This window comes from Arachis hypogaea, chromosome 20, assembly GCF_003086295.3.
Source record: "Arachis hypogaea cultivar Tifrunner chromosome 20, arahy.Tifrunner.gnm2.J5K5, whole genome shotgun sequence".
Taxonomy (NCBI): domain Eukaryota; kingdom Viridiplantae; phylum Streptophyta; class Magnoliopsida; order Fabales; family Fabaceae; genus Arachis; species Arachis hypogaea.
Window position 1 is genome coordinate 57,205,383 of NC_092055.1, and position 18,749 is coordinate 57,224,131.

The following is an 18,749-nucleotide window of genomic DNA, read 5'->3' on the forward strand; positions in this document are numbered from 1 at the left end:
GGCCATATCTGGTCTACTGTCACGCTTGAAAAGCGTGGCCAGATCTACCCTATCGCCACGCTTTTACAGCGTGGCCATATCTCTGTCTATCGCCACGCTTTAAAAGCGTGGCCGTATTTCCCACCTACAGCCACGCTTTTACAAGTGGCAGTTTATAAAAAAGCGTGGCAAACAAAAAGCGTGGCAATAGGCTGCAAAAAGCGTGGCGAAAAGCTATCGCCACGCTTTAAAAGCGTGGCAAAAGACGTGTTTTCTTGTAGTGACATGTGCCCAGAAAATATATAGCTAACTAACAAAATACGCACAGTATAAAATTTTGGTGGTCAGCACAAAAATTTTTTAAAGACCACATGCGCAGAACATTGACATCTAACCAACGAAATAGGCACATACAACACATAAGTTTTGGTGTACAACACAGAAATTTTGGTGCATAGCACTTTTGATGTACAGCACGTAAATTTTTGAAAGACCACATACTCAAAATATTGACTCACTCAACTAACAAAATAAATTAACAAGTAAACATTTATGTGTTATATACAAAAATTTATATTATATGCAAAAATATCCATGCTTTATCGATAAGTTTATGTTATGTACAAAAATTGTACTATATTAATAAGTTTCTGTATTTTCTAACAAAAATTTATATGTTACCATACCATAAAAAATATATATATACATGTTTTTTTTTTTTTTTTTGCTATACTAGTGTTAATTTAATTGGATTTAATTATAAAAATATTTGTATAATATCATCATTATATTTTTAAATCATAATATTAGATAAAAGCTCATTTATAATTATTTTTATATAAAATTATTAATTAAAAATCGTTAAAATATTTAATATATTTAACTAAATTATTATTTAACCATTTTAATTAACAATTTTATATAAAAAAACTGTCCGTAAAATTTCACACTTCAATAAATACTTGCTTTTAAATAAGAAATATACAAATAGTACAGCTCAATACATTTATTATGTAGAAACCACTCACTATTGAAAACCGCAACGCGCAAATCCATTACTGAGGTCTATCCCTCTGATCTCTAATCCATGTCCATGGATTTTTCTCTGATCTTGAGTCCATCATTAGCTGGATGCATGTTTCAAAACCATCCAAACCCAGAAAATGCGCAACACGCAAATTAAAGTGAACTCTTCTTGAAACCGTTTCTATTTCTCTCTGTTGCGTTTTGCCACTTCTTCTACATATGCTTCCGTAAAAAACGTGATCTTTTAGAAACTTTATTAACATGCTAATCATTGTTATTTGTTAAAGAACAAACACAGTATGAAATATATCTGTTAATAGAGTCAGTATTCATCAGTTTTAAAAAGTAATGTAGAGTAAGTAATCACTGGCATAAAGCAAGATTTTATATATATATATATACCTAAAATTCTGGGGAAATAATGACGATGATGAAAAGGGAGATTCTCTTATACTTTTGAAGAAAAGAGAAAGCAAAGGAAACGTTGGCGTCACAAAAGGATTACCGTTAGTACGTATCACTAGTACTTAAGAAATGAGCATTATTTTTTAATTATTGGTTATTAGTGAGATATTTTTCATAGTTATTATTTATTTATTGAAAAAGTGTTTAAAAGATCATCGTGATGACGAATGATTGTTAAATTAAAATTTTATATTATTTTTATCGACGAATATATTCTTGAAAAAGAGAAGATAATAATAAATAAAAATAAACGAGTCATTAGAATTTGGAGTAGCCAATGAGTAATAGCTCAAATAGCATAGTCTCCCCATACTCAATTAAGAGGTTGCGGGTTCGAGTCTCCTATCTTTAGTAAAAATAAAAAAATTAGAATTTGGAGTAAAAATTTGGTACTCGATCAAGAATAACAGAATCTCTCTCATTTCTACTGTTATTATAGTATAAAATTTGAAAAATACTTGCATAATAATCATAAAATATTATTATGAATATTGCTTCAAATGTGTTATTTTTTTTTCACATATTAAAAATACGAATTTGATTTTGATATATATATATACCGACAGTGTATTGTTCAATAACATCTATTTTTTTAGATGATTATATATACGGTCAATGTAAAAAATAATTATTTTTTATTTGATATTATATAATTAAGTGTATATGTAAAATTATTTTATTATGATAATACATCAAAATTAAATTTTAAAAATATATAACATACACCTTCACGCGATAATGTATAATACGGAATTTCTAATTTTCTGAAAATACCGGATCAAATGAAAAAAATAAAAATAAAAGAATACATGGGATAAGAATTTCTTAAAGATTTTCTTATTCTGGTGGGAGAGATGAGAGAGAGAGAGAGAGTGGGTGTGAAATACAGAGAAGGGTAGATTTAGGCTTTTGAGTAGAGATCCGAGAGTTTGGAACAGAGAAGAGTTCCGTCGTTTGGAAAATGAATCGTTCTCTATTTTTGTAGATCATTTTCCGGAGGATATATCTAAGAAGGAGCTGTACCACTTGTTCAACTGGACTGGACGTATAAATGATATCTATCTGTCACGAAAATAAAAGAATGGATCTATATACATTTTTGCATTCATCCGGTATACTACGAAGGGGGAGCACTGAAGGCTATTGCGGAGATGAAAAGAATGAGGTTATGAAGTAAGGTTGTTTCGGTAGGAGAAGCCAAATATTGGCGAACGAATGAAGTGAAGAATATAACGAGACATCATGGGGCGGATGACACTCAGATTACTGTTTAATATCAAACTTGTCGTGATGAGAACCATGGGTCTTCTGGAAAATTGGTGAAAGAACTGAGGAAAGAGGAGAAGAAAGAGGATCCATACAGCAATGGGTGGACAAAGAAGATAGAGGTACCTGTAGCAAAAGAGAACCTGGACTGGTTACAAAGGAGTCTAATAGGTACGACTCCAAATTCAGAAGTGGTCCACGGCCGTTCCGGAGTTTAGATTCTTGGTTCACACATGATGGGTTTCTAAGAATGGTCAAGGAGGAATGGAGAAATCATGGGGAGATACAGTTCACAGATAAGCTGAAAGCTCTAACGATTCTGTTGGGGAGATGACATAAGGACAATTTTGGTGACATGGACAAGAAAATTCAGCGCTTTGAAGAGGATCGGAGATCAAGAAGATAGATGATATGGCTGGCAATGGAGTTTATGATGGTACAGTGGAGGTTAGAAGGAAGGCCCTAGTAAGCTGTTGCAAGCGGTGGTATGTGAGAAAGGAACTTCATTGGAAGCAAATGTCGCAATCCAGGCATGCTAAGGATATGGATAAAAATACTAGGTATTTCCATAACTTAGCATCGGCAAGAAGAAGAGCAACATTATTGACGCTCTGATAATTAATGGAAGATTGATAAGAAATCAAGCTCGGATCAAGATTACTATCAGGGAGTTTTATAAGGATTTGTATCATCAGGAGAGGTCACCGGTTGTGGGATTTAGGGATGGTCTGGTAAATAGGATCAATGAAGAAGATTCCGTAGCTTTGGAGAGGATGCCGACAATAAAAGAGGTTAGGGATGCGGTTTGGGATTGTGAATCATCAAAGGCACCAGGAAGTGATGGGTATAACATGAACTTCATTAAAAAGTGCTGGAATGAGATTGGTACGGAGTTCACAACAGCTGTTCTGGAGTTCTTTCGGTCATTAAGATTGCCTGCTGATTCCAATATTACGTGGGTGGCCCTAGCACCGAAGTTTATTGGAGCCAAAGAGATTAAGGACTTTAGGCCGATAAGCATGGTAGGCTGTGTATATAAAGTGATCTCTAAAGTGATGGTCAAACAATTGAGATCAGTGATGCCAGGTCTAGTAGGGGAGACGCAGAGCGCATTCGTGAAGGGTCGGAAAATACATGATGGGGCTCTTATTGCTTGCGAAATAGTGCAATGGTTAAAGATTAGAAAGAAGAAAGCAACTATCATTAAATTGGACTTTCATAAGGCTTATGATCAGGTAAAATGGAGCTTTGTGGATATAGTGCTACAGAAGATGGGCTTTGGTTGGAGGTGGAGAGAATGGGTGAAGGAGTGTGTTGGTACTGCATCAATGTCGATACTAATAAATGGCTCACCATCTAAACCTTTTAAGATGGAGAGGGGGTTGAGACAAGGTGACCCGCTGTCCCCATTTTTATTTATTCTTGTTGTTGATGTTTTGCATAGGATGCTAGGGGAGGCAGTCAGAAACAGACGTATCTCGCCTCTGCTGGTTGGTAAGAATAATATAGAGTTGTTACACCTACAATTCGCGGATGACACTATATTGTTCTGTCCACCGGAGGAAGAGACCATTAAGAACTATGCCAGGCTGCTAAGGTGTTTTGAGTTGATGTCAGGGTTAAGTATCAACTATGACAAGTCAAGTCTAATCCCAATCAATTGTGATCAGCAGTGGACCTACAACATGTGCAACTCATTGGGTTGTAAGGAGGCTAATCTTCCAATTAGGTATCTTGGCATCTCGTTAGGAGCAAACCCAAGGCTGGTAAGCACTTGGAAACCTATTATTGATAAAGTCAAGGAGAAATTTATCTTATGGAAGGCAAAAATACTCAATAAAGCGGGTAAGCTAGTGCTTATTAAATCTATGTTGAATAGCTTGCCTGTGTACTATTTGAGCCTGTACAAGATGCCGAAAACAGTGGCAGAAAGGTTGATTTCATTGCAGTGACAATTCCTATGGGGTAAGGAGGACGGTCGAAATGGTGTGCCGATGGTTAGGTGGGAAATGGTTCAGGCTCCTAAGAAGTTGGGTGGATTGGGAGTAGGTGACGCCGTGGTTAAGAACACAACCCCCCTGTTCAAGTGGTGGTGGCATTTTTCAAAAGAGGAGTGCCCATTATGGAAGAAGGTTATATACTCTTGTTATAACTTGAACCCTAATGTAATGTTATCTGCTCAGACATTGCCTAGTAGAGGAGGTCCATGGAAGGATATCTGTCAATTGCAATTCAAGAATAGTAATGTGAGAGATAAGATGATTAATGGGTTGTCCATGGAGGTGGGTGACGGAAGGAGGACTCGCTTTTGGGAAGATGTTTGGCTACAGAGCGGTCCACTAATGATGAGCTTTCCGAGGCTTTTCTCTATTTCAAACCAGAAAGGATCTATCATAGGGGATTGTGGGTTTTGGGATGGGATAGAGTGGATTTGGAATTTCCAGTGGAGGCGAGAGTTATATCAATGAGAGTTGGAATTAGTGGATGAACTCCATGAGACTTTACGACCTGTAAAGTTAGCTTGTGATACGCAAGATCGAGTTATCTGAAAATTTGACAAAGAAGGCATTTTTTCAACTAACTCTTTTGTGCAAGTGTTGCATTCAGAAACAACTCCGGAGGATATCACCAGCTATAATTTCACAAGAACCATATGGCAAGGTTTGGTTCCACCGCGAGTGGAGGTATTTATTTGGTTTGTGTTGATAGGACGAGTCAATACTAAAGAAAGACTGCGTAGGCTGGATATCTTTAACCACGGTGATGACATATGCGTACTGTGTAAAAAAGAGGTTGAATATATTTTCCATTTGTTCCTTGGTTGTGAGTTTACTTGGTAGGTGTGGTGTGATTGGTTATCAAACTTTCGGAGACTCTGGTCTATTCCGGGCTCACTGAAAGAGCACTTTGAGAGCTGGACAGGTGTCGCCAATAGGAAAGAGGAGCGCAAAAAGTGGCTCATTTGCTTCTTTGCTGTCATTTGGAACGTTTGGTTAGAGAGAAACAGACGGATCTTTAATAACAAGGAAACAAGTATAGAAGAGGTGTTCCAGAGTCCTTTGACTAGCGTTAGAGAATGGAGTAGTTTGGATCCCTTTGGCTGTTGATGGTTATGCCATAGATAGCACATGGGAATTTTTTCTATTTAGTTCTTTTGTGAATGTTAAGCTTTAACTTGGCCCTCTTATCGCTCCACTCTGTGTGTCGAACTCGCTTGTTCAAAAAAAAACATGGGATAAAAATTTGATAGTTGGTTAATTAAAAGGAAAAAAATATATATACTTATTAATTATTACATCCCATAAATATTTGAGTTGGCATTATGACGTTAGGATTTTTACCAGTAAAGAGATTCATAGAAATAGTTGCGTTGTAGATATAGTCTCTAAACCGACAAAAATCCCTTCGTACAAACGTTTTGGGTGTCACAAGTAACAAACCCCTTAAAAATTGTTAACCGAGTATTCAAACCTCGGGTCGTCTTCTCAAGGAACTGCGAGGAAGTATGTTCTTATTATTGGTTATAAAGGTTGTAATCGGGGTTTAGAAGGTGAGAAGCAAGTAATTTAAATGACGAGTGAATTAAATGGCAATTAAAAATAAATAATAACTGTAAAATAACTTTTGGCAAGATAAGGGAAATTAGAGGTCCAACTTAGTTATCTCTCTCAACTATAATGAAAGTTGAATCTAAACTCCACTTGGTCAACCTTTACCAGGGCAAAGGAAAGTCAAGGGACTAATTAAATTGACTTTTGAATCCTAATTATTTCCTAAGAAAAGGTTGGGATTATTTAAGTTCAGCTCAATTAGCAAGATAACGATTATCAATTACGTTGAGTTTAATAACTGTTGAGTTACTGAATTCTTAACCAGGACCAAAAGGGAAAAAAAATAAAATTGCAGAAATAATAAAGACGTCCTTAGATGAGAAGCAATGATAACTTAAATCAAAGAGAACAATCATAAACTGAAAATACCTCAAATATCATTAATTCAAAGAACAATCTGTGACATGGAATAATTCATAAATCAAATTATAATAATCAATTCAAATGTTAGAATAAATAAAACTAAAATAAAAGAACATTAAACCTGGGATCCAGAGTTACTCTTAAAACAAGAAGAAATCCTAAATCCTAAAAGAGAGAGAAGATCTCCCTCTCAACTAAATCTAAATCATTGAAAAGTAAAAAATGCGAGCTCCCTTTGAATGGGTGCATTCCCACACTTTATAACCTCTGGTCTATGCTGTCTGTACTTGGATCTGGGCCAAAAAGGGCTTCAGAATTCGCTGGGGGCGTATTCTGTAAATTCTGATACGTGCCCTCTGTCACGCGTCCGCGTGGGTCATGCGGTCGCGTCATTTGGAGCTTTTCCTTGCCACGCGGTCCCGTCAGTCATGCGACCGCGTCATGTGCGTTCTGCTTAAGGCGCGGGGTCGCGTCAGTCGTGCGGCCGCGTCGCTGCTAATTCGTGCTTGGCACGCGATCGCGTCATCCATGCGATCGCGTGGATACCAGTTTCCTTAAAGCTCCGTTTTGCTTCTTCCTTCCATTTTAGTATGTTTCCTTTTTCATCCTTTAAGTCATTCTGCCTTAGAAAATCTGAAACTACTCAACACACTAATCACGGCATCGAATGGAAATAAAGGTAATTAAATTAATTGATTTTAAAGCTTAGGAAACATGTTTTTCACAATATGACGTATTAAGGAAAGGAAAGTAAAACCATGCAATTAATGTGAATAAGTAGGTGAAGAGTTGAATAAATCACTCTAATTAAGCACAAAAGAACTCATGAAATATGGGTTTATCACATTATCACCGACCAAATCTCTATAAGCAACTCTAAATTGCTTTCACATGTGAAATGTTTTTCGGTTAAAAGTTAGGAGTAAATCTAACCATTATTTAAATTCTTTTAAAAATTTATTTTGCTGTTTGAATTACAAATTTACAATGTTTATTGATGATGCTTTGTTTGTTTAATGACTAACTTTCTTTCAATTTTATATATTTGTTTCAACTATGTTTTAATTTTATATTCTGGGAGGCTGATGATTAACAAAGACATACATGACCACCACAGTAATACCAAGCCGGCGTATAATTTGTTGTTGCTGCGTATACTATATTGTATAACATCACATGCGACAAAAACCAAATTGAAAATAATTATTGTTATTATTATTATATTATTATTATTGTTATTGTTATAGTTATAGAATAAGAACGAAATTAAAAATGCATAAATGTGATTATTTAATCGGTTTAACTGTGATTCAACCGAAATAACTATTTTATAATAAAATAATAAATAAAATATAAATAAACATACTATAATATATTATATTCTAATATAAATTGTAAAATGTCATCCATATTATAGTCTAATATTGCGGAGGACAGGCAACGACAACTAAATTGGAGTTGCGACGCGACGCAAAGAAGCTGTCGAGTGAGCAAAGTGGTTGGAGGCTATGGCAGACTGGACGGTGGAGGGGTTGGAGCATGACGAGCACGAGGAAGAAGCTGGCGATTGATGAATGAGGAGAGGGTTTGGAGCACGATGGTCAGACGAAGACGGAAGATTCTGAGCGCGACGGATGACAATAGTGAGAATAACAACCATGGCAGTGGTGGAGGATAGCTTGCTAGGGTTTCTTTCGAGGGAAAAGCTCTGAACTATTTAACGAACGACAACAGTGAGAATAACAACCATGGCGTTGTTTTATGAAAATTGGTTGGTTTTCGGTTCGGTCCGACCAGCTAGTTCCATGCCACTTCATAGTTCTTATTAGAGATATAACCATTCATGTTGCTTTTTCTTATCAGTTTAAACTTTTTGGATGAGTGGTTTTATGACAATTATTCTAAAGCGATTTCTAGAATAAATATTTTTCTCGTTGCACCGAACAACAAAGGCTTCTGATTCCTGGTCAGTGTGGTCCGATTTTTTAATTAGAACCATACAGTTTACACAATCGTTTAATCACATTCGTTCTTTTAGATGACTATTCACGTAATTAATAGAAAAGACAGTTATGTTTGCTAACTTGATAATATACAACTAGATACACCTATTAAACTATTGGGTGATGCTAGGTAGCCAAAAAATAATTACAATATAAAAATATCAAATAAAAATTCTCATTTTCTTGATAAGCAAGTGACATACACCTCCTTATTACTTATCCTCCTTATCACCTACTATTTTGCTGCATGTTTGGAGTCATTAATGTTCTTTCCAAAATCAATTTCAGTTTCTCCCAAATCAAATCCCGAACATCTCTCAATCACATTATTATCCATTAAAATGTAATAATTCTCTGCAAAAATTATAAAAATTAAATTAAAACTTTTTAACAACTTCTACTATACAACTTATATTTTACATATAGATTATTAAAAAATAAAACATAAAATATAAACAAAAATTAAAAAATAAATTTTTAAAAATAATTATTAACTCGTTATATTAAAATCAATAAATAAGCATACATATGAATATTAAATAAAAATATTAAAATAATTAAAATCATGACCTATTAGTGCACATATAAGATAATTTGAAAAATACAATAAGACGTATAGTTTAAAATTTGATAATATTAATTATAGACATCATATAGGTATGAAATTATGAATATTATGAGTACAAATTATGGATGTTATTAACATGAAATAATGGATGTTATGTATATGAATCTATGGATGTTATGAGTAAATTTATCAATTGAATAAATTAATTTAAGAATTTGATATTTTTTTAAATTCAATTATAATAAAATTCAAAAACACCTGTGTTAACTTTATAGTTATTTATGCAATAACTAAAAAATGATATGTATATGAATGTAATATCTAATAAACATGAATTTAATTTTTAGATGTTAGTTGTATGTAATTATGGATGTTATGCGTATGAATTTAATTAGTACAATAAATGCACATAAAAGCACAAAAAAAAAATCAGTTTATTATCATACCTCATTAAAGCTAGTGTGTTTTTCATATTCTCGAAAATTGGTTGACTGACAACAACCTCGTCGGGTGAGTCCGTCTGTTGTTCAAATTCTTCATCAGTACCTTCTACCATAGGTACCGTATTAAGGCCGAATTCAAATGCCATACTATTTGCAATGATAAATGCGATTTCTTGTAAAATTTCTTGGCTTATACACTATTGTGCTTGCAATGGTATTAGATTCATAATTTTTGAATGATCATAATTAAATTAATGGAAGGTATATATTACAAATAAAGAATTAATGATTTTTTCGTATCTCCATTGATTGATATTAAATGCCTTAAGAAAACAAAGAATCAAGTGCAATTAACTCAATTAATATATATTATCATTACCGTCCATTCTTATTATTATTATTATTATTATTATTATTAATATTTAATGTATTATTAAATATAAAAATTAAATTATAAAAAAATATTAAGTATTAATTATAAGAATACCTAATAGTAAGGGATATGATATTATAATTAATATGATTAATAAGTGGAGTTGATAAGAATATGATAAGTGGAATGATAAGAGAGTGGGATAAAAAATAAAACTGTTATTAAGTAATGTAAATGAAGTAAATTATGAAAAATTTTAGCTAATTATAAATGAAAATTTTGTCACCAAACTTTTTTCTAAACTATTTTACATTAACAATTCATCAAAATTAAATTCCCATATTATTACCCTAAGATACATATACCTAATTAATGAATTCTATGATAATACTTTTGTGGAATGAAAATGCTCCGCAAACCACAAAATTAATCACCACATATTTATGTATTTATACATATTATTTTATATATTTTTTAATAAAATAATAAATACTTAGAGTAATCAAATATTTCACACACACAAATAATTAAGCATATTATGATAGAATGATAAAACTTTTTCATAGTAATATAATCAAATATTTTTATAACAGTTAAATTGCTCATTCAATTCTTAATGTTTCATTAAATTTGTAATTAAAATTTTTAAATTAAAAATTTTTAATTAACCCTCCACACTAGTTTGAATTTTATAATTAACTTCTTGTCAAGCCAAAAACGACATGGTTAACAAAATATTCTAAAATTGAGAATACTTTCAAATTTTGGGATTTAATTCTAACTTTTTTTTGCTAATAAAAATCTAATTACAAAATTCAAAACAATATAAACACCTAATTAAAAACTTGTCACCAAAAAAAAACCTAATTAAAAATTTTTAAATTATAAATACTTAATTATAAATTTAGTAAAACTGCATAGAATAACGAAATGATTTAACAATTTACAAACACTAAATAAGAAAAAACTTACTAAGATTACACAGAACGGAAAAATGTTAAAAGATTTTACAGAACGTATATGTTAAAAACTTTTTTTTTAATTTTTCCTCTACGATAACTTTCTAAGGCACTTATCTACTAAAGTATTAAACCATAATAAAATTGAGGATCTTTGAAAATAAAGATAGCTATAAAATATTAAAATGAAGTCTTGACCCAAAGAGACAGCGAAAAAGTGAAAAACTAATCCGCTTTAGAGCATTTTGGTAAAGACCTACACATAATTGAAAAGATTAATCCAAAAGTACTAGTTCCTCACTTCGTAACTAATCTCCATTGAGTCAGTTCAAACAAGCATTAGGTGAAACTAACAGAATAGACTTACCAGGTATTGTAACAAATATTTTGCAAGCAACTAAAGGCAATCACTAATCACTTAATAATAATACTCTTGGCAGCCACCAGTCTTAAATTTATGTTGAAATTAAATAAAATTCAAGTGCTTGTTGCTATCATAAATGACATAAAAATAATCCATTACGACAGTATAAACGAAACTATTATAAGTCACCCACCAATGTTTCTTGATTACTATTTTTCTTGTCTTTTTTTCGTTTTTTTTTTCCCTCTCCCAAACGATGACAAAGGAGAGGTCAAGTCCTCATGAGGAAGAGGAAGTTCATGACGGTAAACAAGTCATAGATAGAGCCATATAAAGATCAAACTTAGACACAATAGGGAAATTTCCTTTCAGGCTCACATGATAGAGCCATATAGGCTCCCCCTATCATGTAGCTAAGCCTGTTGTTTTGCAAATGGGGCAAAGGTTCTTCTGCATTAGCCATTGCTTGATGCAATTACTGTGAAATTCATGTCCACAATCTAGCGAGCCAACATTCTCTCCCTCAGTATAATCCTCCTGCAGAACATTGGAGAACAATAACAAATGTTATAAGAAGAATCCCCTCTTTACTTTAAGGGTGTGTTGGGGAGTTTGGGTCTTGGAGGAAAAGATAGAATAAGAAAAGGGCTTCAAGAGTAAGACAGATCCCTTTTACTCATTGAGCTGTTTCCTTCCCAACTTGCAATTGCACCTTAATTAGCTGAAAGTCTGAGACCATAACTCTTACCTGACAGATACAACAAGGCTCAAGATCTGTAGAAGACTCCGCCATAACAGACATGTATATTTGCTGTTTCATTGACTTCATAATGACATCCTCGCTCAATCCAGTGCTGACATCTCCAATTCGCTCCTCCAATGCCAACAATTCCTGCAGTTCACCTTGAAGTCAGAAGAAACCGCAGAAACATTGCCAACGTAGAGGAATAACAATCATTTGTTTTTTACCTCATAAGACATGTTATCAACATCAAGGCGCATTTCTCTGTGCCTGTCATGCAGTTCAGCCATCCCATGATATATGAAAGGGTCAAAAAGCATATAATCCTGACATTTCACAAGTGGCAAAGGAGAACATCCTTAAGTTAGCATTTTCAATAGAGTAATACGAGGTCCACAAGAATATGGCAGATGCCGCAAAGCAAGTTACCAATTCAGCTTGTTCTTGCTTCAAAAATCAAAAGCAAATGTTTGTCTTGTAACTTGACTATAGGCACAAAAATGCATGCAAGAGAATCAACAACAAAATAAAGTAAACATGGAAGGTGTAGCCTGTAATTTTTCTTTTTTTTTTCTTTTTTAAGCATTTCTTATCTACATTCAATGATAGCGTATGCTTGGTGATAATTGCTCACATACAGTCCAAAATCCAAATGTAACATACTTTTTTTCTTTTTTAAGCATTTGTTCATCTAGATTCAATGATAGGGTATGCTTGGTGATAATTGTTCACATACAGTCCAAAATCCAAATGTAACATAGCATTTCCTTCTTAGATATCCATAAGATGAAGGAGAAGTAGGGACATTGATATATCATTAAGGGTGATCAACCAAAGCAGATAAAATTTCCAAGATGGATTTCACAACACAACATATGATCAAGAGATATGCTTATGCAATAAATTTAGAACCTCGGCCCTTAAGTTATCACCCCTCCGCATTGCAATCAAGACTTGGCGAATCTGGCAGAGAACAATTAAATTTGGTCAGTTAGACTGGTTGCATCAAGATGACTGTTAGTTGGCTAAAACAGCTAAAAAATCCTGTTGACAAGACAAGAATACTGAAAGAAAATGAAAAGATGAGAAAGAACTGCATACATAATTAGATGATAACATCAAGTCAACAAGACCATAAATATTTTTACACAATGGTATGAATCTTGAAAATTCAAACTGCGTATAAACCAATGCATATTCCTAAGGTCTAAATTCTTAATTCATGGCTAAATGAATAAACTTTTATGGGAATTCCAGCATACCTGCATCATGGTGTAGCCTAGAAATAATAGTGCAAAATATTCCATAAAAAGGAATATAAAGCCAAGATTATACCTCAGATATTAGTCGGCGTCTTCCCTCATTGTCAACGGTTAATGCTCGCGGAGTAGAGAGTACATCACCACCCCTCCTTTCCATTAACAATGCTGCTCTTAGATATGGCTGATTGTTGCGGGACCCCTGAGTAATAGAAGAGGATCCTGAAGAAGATGGAGCAGAATGACCATTCTGAACACTGGATGCTGAGCTAATTGATGGAAAAAGAGACCAAGGACTGAACTCTGACAATCTTTGCAGATTATCTGTAGGGACTTCAGGGTTAACAATCCAGCTGGGATTAGGTAATGGAACGATGTTTGAACTAGATCCCATCCAAGATGTAGTAGGTACACCTCCAGAATTGTTTGCATTAGCAGAGGATGTACGCCAAGGTGTTGGTTCATGTACTGTGGGTGCAGGTACATTTGTCGGGTGCCCAGAACTCTCTCTTGGAAAAATTCTTATATTAAAATCTTCCTGTACCACTCTTTCTACAGAGTTATGAGAAGTTGAAGTTCTAGCCCCTCTAGGGTTAGAAGCTCTATTCCAAGGAAAAGGAGGCATGTTAAGGGGAGGTGACTGGTTCTGAGGAGCACCAGAATTGGCAGCATTTACTCCAGGCGTTAACCTCAATTCCAAAGAATCATTAAACGAGTGGGAGCAAGGTATTTGATGGGGAGAAGAATGATTATGATGCCTAGAACTCACTGCTGATGGTAAATTGAGAGGTATAGATTCCTGATGCTGTACATGGGCCATTCTCCTATCAAAGTTTCTGAGAGGCCTTTCCACATTTTCTGGGACATTTATTAAGGGAAATGCATCAGTTGCTCCTTGTCTCACTTCACTTCTCAAGTTCAGCTGTAATGGAGGAAGAGTGACAGGAACATCCTCTAAGGGCATTGAAACATTTAAACTGCTTGAAACATTAAGATCAACAGGATTAGTGGGCCAGCATCCATTTTCGGATTGTAAAAGAGAGTTTGAGCTTCCTCCAGTACACAGTTGACCAGAACTACCTTCAAGGGCCTTTCTCTTGCAGGAAGAACCCCAATTAACTAAAGCAGAACTTGAACTGCCACTATTTCCCCAAGTCATGAATCCAGGGTTTTCGGATGAAGTTCCAGTATGACGATTGTATGAAGCACTGCTGAAAGCTGTTTGCTCTCTATCATATCCACCACTATCATTGTGATTCACACTGCTACTTGCTGCTATGCCTTTCCCACGGTTAGCAGCTTGTGCTGTGTGCTCCATATCTAGATTACCATTCTGGGTTATATGACTGGAGCTGGATCCTTGCAAAAAAGAAGGCTGAATTCTAGAATGATTTCCATGTAGATTAGTATTTGAACTAACTGGAAAAATCATATTATTTGGTTCAAATGACCTTTCCTCTGTTCTGAGACCATCCTCAGCAGTAGCACTACATGATGAAGATGGACCATGTTCAGATTTTAGACCTTCATCATTGACTTGGTTGATCAGATTCAGTCTAGAACTCGGTTCACCAGTATTCCAGCCACTAAAACTCTGTACGTTAGGACCAGTAGCTCGTAAACAAGCAGTCTCGCCAGTGGACCCTCTATAATCTGACAACCGGAAATCTACGGTACTTTGCACATGATTCAAAGAAGACTGATGATTCATATCAGTGCCGCTCGAGTTAGGCCCTTGCATCATACCAACAATAGCAGGGAATGACCCAGTTGTCCTTCTTTGACCTTGCATCAGAATCAAGCTATTACACCTAAATTGATCACCAGAAAATATATATTAGGTTCTCATAGGCTACAACAGAGCTGCATAAAGTGGCATAAAGGGAAAAAGAAACCTTTGGTTATGAAACTGTAGAGCATAGCATGCTTTATCACAGACCCGGTCAAAATTTAGATTTATTCAACCAATGATTAGAATGAGGTAAAACACACAAAAATATAATGGGACCAATATTATGCATTTCAGTACAATGGATATCAATAAAGAAAAAAAATAAAAACAAACTCTTTTATAGGTTAAGATATAAGAATGCAATGGTATTTTATTACTATGCGCTGAAAACTTTCCTGACAACTTATAGTTATTTTTCTGTCATTTAAGAGGTAAAAACAACTGGTATGGGGAGGAGAAAAGGATCTCCTGGAGGGTGAAACCTCCAGTGTCAACATCACATAATCTACAACTATATTAGCATAATGCCATAGCTCTGATAACAAATAAATCTTAATGCAAGCACATTAAACAGAAGCTTGTAATTAAAAGAGCGATTCACTAGAAAAATATACTAATCATTTGTTAAGTTGAGAAATGAACACAGGCAATTTTACCTTGTGCTGACTACAAACACTAAAGCTTAGGTGTTAGGAGAAAACCACGAACAGTTTTAAAATTTTGCAATGATGTCTCAATGCAAAGCTTCTACTCCCCTTCTTTCTCAGCTATACCAAAGAGTGCAGTATGCAATGGTCAATGTTTGCATCCTAAGAGGTAAGGCACCGAAAAGCTAAGACACTACATGAGCCTCACAGTAACCAGGTGAAAATCGAAGACCATCATGAAACTGAGTGGAACTTTACAACACCCAAATCCTAAATTCCCATGCTTTCTAAGACAACCAAAAATAATTAAGCTTAGGTTAATCCAGCTGCGAAATTAAAATTAGACAAATAAAAAATGAATTTAAAAAAAATACTTATTAGAAAATTTAACAAAGACAATCAAGCCTTAGAAATTAGAAAAATCGATTATATCTTCCGGAAGAGGAGGGTTAGAAAATAGCGAAATTGGGGATGAAAACCTAATGGTGAGCGCGTTCCTCCACCCACATAATCGACACAACGGATGAAAGAAATGACAAAAAAAACTCGAATTCATACATCTCTATAACCTAAAAAGGGGAAAAATCATGAGCATAATCGAGTAACATAGGATTTGACGAAGCAAAATTCGGAAAAGATGAAACCAGAGAGAGAGAGAGAAATCGAAGTTACCCGAAAGGGATCCCTGGATTCAAATTGGGGTGAGTACGTCAGAAATCGAGGGTTTGATTGGAGAACCGGTCCCAACTATGAATATGATGATGGTTATCTTCTTCTTCCTTCCTCTGCTTCTTTTATTTATTATGTTATGTTATTTTTTCCTTAACTTTTATTATATAAATATATTTATTAATTATTTATTGTATTATTAAATGAGTGAGGAGAAAGAGGGCAATAAAAGACGACAAAAGGATGATGGAAGGAAAGCATGAGAGGGAGTGATTAAAGGGAGAGAGTAGGAAGCAGGCAAGCACAGTAATCGATCCATAATCCCTAAATTAAGATTTGTCAGAGAGAAAGAAAGAGTGGTGTGTGGACCAACCCTCCCTCCATTGGGTACCATTTCCATGGCAGTGAATGAATGGCTCATGCACCTTTTGTTAGGTCGCATATAGACTTGTTAGTAGTTTACCTTCAAATCACCACATTAAATATCCACTAATCCACTAATATCATAATGTGTTTCTTTTGAAATTGTATATAATTTAATTAAATTACATTAATTCAACTTTATAAAATAGATACCTAAAGAGAGTGCATAAATAATTATAAATTAATATTTGTATATCAAAAATTAATTATTAAATTAGTTATTTATATTAATATATAAATATATTAATATATAAATATATATTATTTAATTTATTTTTAATATATATTTTATATTTTAATACATTTTATAGAAATGATCAATTTAGTACTTATTTTTTTGCATATATTTAATATAATTACAAATAATATTTTGTGTTATTATTATTTGTGCATAATTAATATTTAGTGCTTCAAATTAACTTCATAACTTGAAGCAATTTTTATAATTGACATGTATTTTAAAAATATTTAATTATTATATACATAGTATATAATCATTTTTTAATGAAAAAAGAATCATAACCCAAGCTTTATTTCTGCATAGTCATCAAAAAATAAAAAATTGGTCCAGTTCTAATAATCTTTTGACATTATCATCAAACCATTAGGATTAGGAAAAAGATTTATTTATTTAAACGAGTAAATTATTAAAATAGTATTAAAAAAATTTTGACATTAATAAAAGTCTAAATATACTAGATAGTCAAATAGTTTTTAAAATAAGTCTAACCAAGTTATACTTATATACATGTTCTTTCTCTTTCTACGCGATCTTTATTTATATAGTCTTCTCCTTCTTTATTTATGTTAGGGGTATATTTGGACTAGTTGAAATCGAGTTTGTCTTGACATAGATCGTGTCTAAAATATTGATCGGGTCTATTTTTAAAATTTTTATCTCGCCTCTAAACCCAATAAAACCTCACTGTTTCAGGCCACAATAACATCAACTCAAGATCAGATAAAAATCAAGTCTATATTAAACTTATAACAAAATTATAATATTTAAATAAAAAATATTAGCAGGTAATAACTAAAAGATGGAATTAAAATATGTAAAAATTAGTTTTTTTTTTCACAAAAATCCTTTATAAGAGTGAGGTACTACAACAAACTCTATCCACATTTAAAACACAAACATAACCTTACAACAAAACACACTCTTGCATCTTATCTAAAGATTGAGCATAATCCAGCCTCATAACTAACATACTCACCATATCATAGTCATAATCCAAGGCATTGTAATGTATATTTTTTATTTTTGAATTCAACTGGGTCGAACTGAGTCAGGTGATCCATGTTTTGGCTTATAATAAAGTTGAGAACGGATGTGCAAACCTTTAAGCAACTAGATGGAGAAACTTTGTATGAAGCCTGGAAAAGATATAAGGAGCTAACAAGAAGATGTCCCCCTGATATGTTCAATGAATGGGTGTAGCTGCACATTTTCTATGAAGGTCTTTCTAAAGAAGCAAAGAAGGTCCTGGACCACTCTTCAAGAGGCTCTCTCAATACTAAAAAGACCATAGAAGAGGCCATAGATATAATTAAAATAGTGGCTAATAATGAGTATTTCTATGCCCCAGACCAGAACACCAACAAAGGAGTGATGGAGTTGAGCCATATGAATGCATTGCTAGCTCAGAACAAGTTAATTACTAAGCATTTGGCAGACCTCACCAAGCAGATGGAGAAAAATTAAGTTGCAGCAGTCAATACTCAACCACCAGCTCAAGAAGGAGTGGATGTAGAGGAAGGATGTGATTAGAAATAAGCTAATTATGTTGGAAACTCATCAAGACAACCCTACGATCCACACTCCAAAATCTACAATTCTGGTTGGAAAAACCACCC

The 18,749-nt window shown here is 33.8% G+C and overlaps 1 protein-coding gene across 4 annotated transcripts; it reads right to left on the reverse strand.

The window, feature by feature from the left end:
- Positions 1–11,441: 11,441 nt before the first annotated feature.
- Positions 11,442–16,920, reverse strand: LOC112783469 (E3 ubiquitin-protein ligase MBR2). Of its 4 annotated transcripts, XM_025826427.3 has the most exons (7): positions 16,473–16,892; positions 15,810–16,087; positions 13,498–15,232; positions 13,075–13,125; positions 12,390–12,488; positions 12,169–12,312; positions 11,442–11,957 (listed from the first exon to the last, which is right to left on the reverse strand). In XM_025826427.3, the coding sequence occupies exons 3-7, from the start codon at positions 15,211–15,213 to the stop codon at positions 11,826–11,828; spliced, it is 2,142 nt and encodes a 713-aa protein (XP_025682212.1). In that variant the 5' UTR covers positions 15,214–15,232; positions 15,810–16,087; positions 16,473–16,892; the 3' UTR covers positions 11,442–11,825. The 4 variants fall into 4 exon arrangements, with proteins under 4 accessions (XP_025682212.1, XP_025682211.1, XP_072086576.1 ...); XM_025826426.3 differs by lacking the exon at positions 15,810–16,087 and having other exon boundaries at positions 16,473–16,920; XM_072230475.1 differs by lacking the exon at positions 13,075–13,125 and having other exon boundaries at positions 16,473–16,883.
- Positions 16,921–18,749: the final 1,829 nt, after the last annotated feature.

Coding starts and splice junctions, on each gene's coding strand:
- LOC112783469 (XM_025826426.3), bottom strand. CDS start 15,213: ATGCAAGGTCAAAGAAGGACAACTGGGTCATTCCCTGCTATTGTTGGT. Junction 13,126..13,497: donor GACGCCGACTAATATCTGAG/GTATAATCTTGG, acceptor GTTCTCTGCCAG/ATTCGCCAAGTCTTGATTGC. Junction 11,958..12,168: donor AGCCTTGTTGTATCTGTCAG/GTAAGAGTTATG, acceptor AATGTTCTGCAG/GAGGATTATACTGAGGGAGA.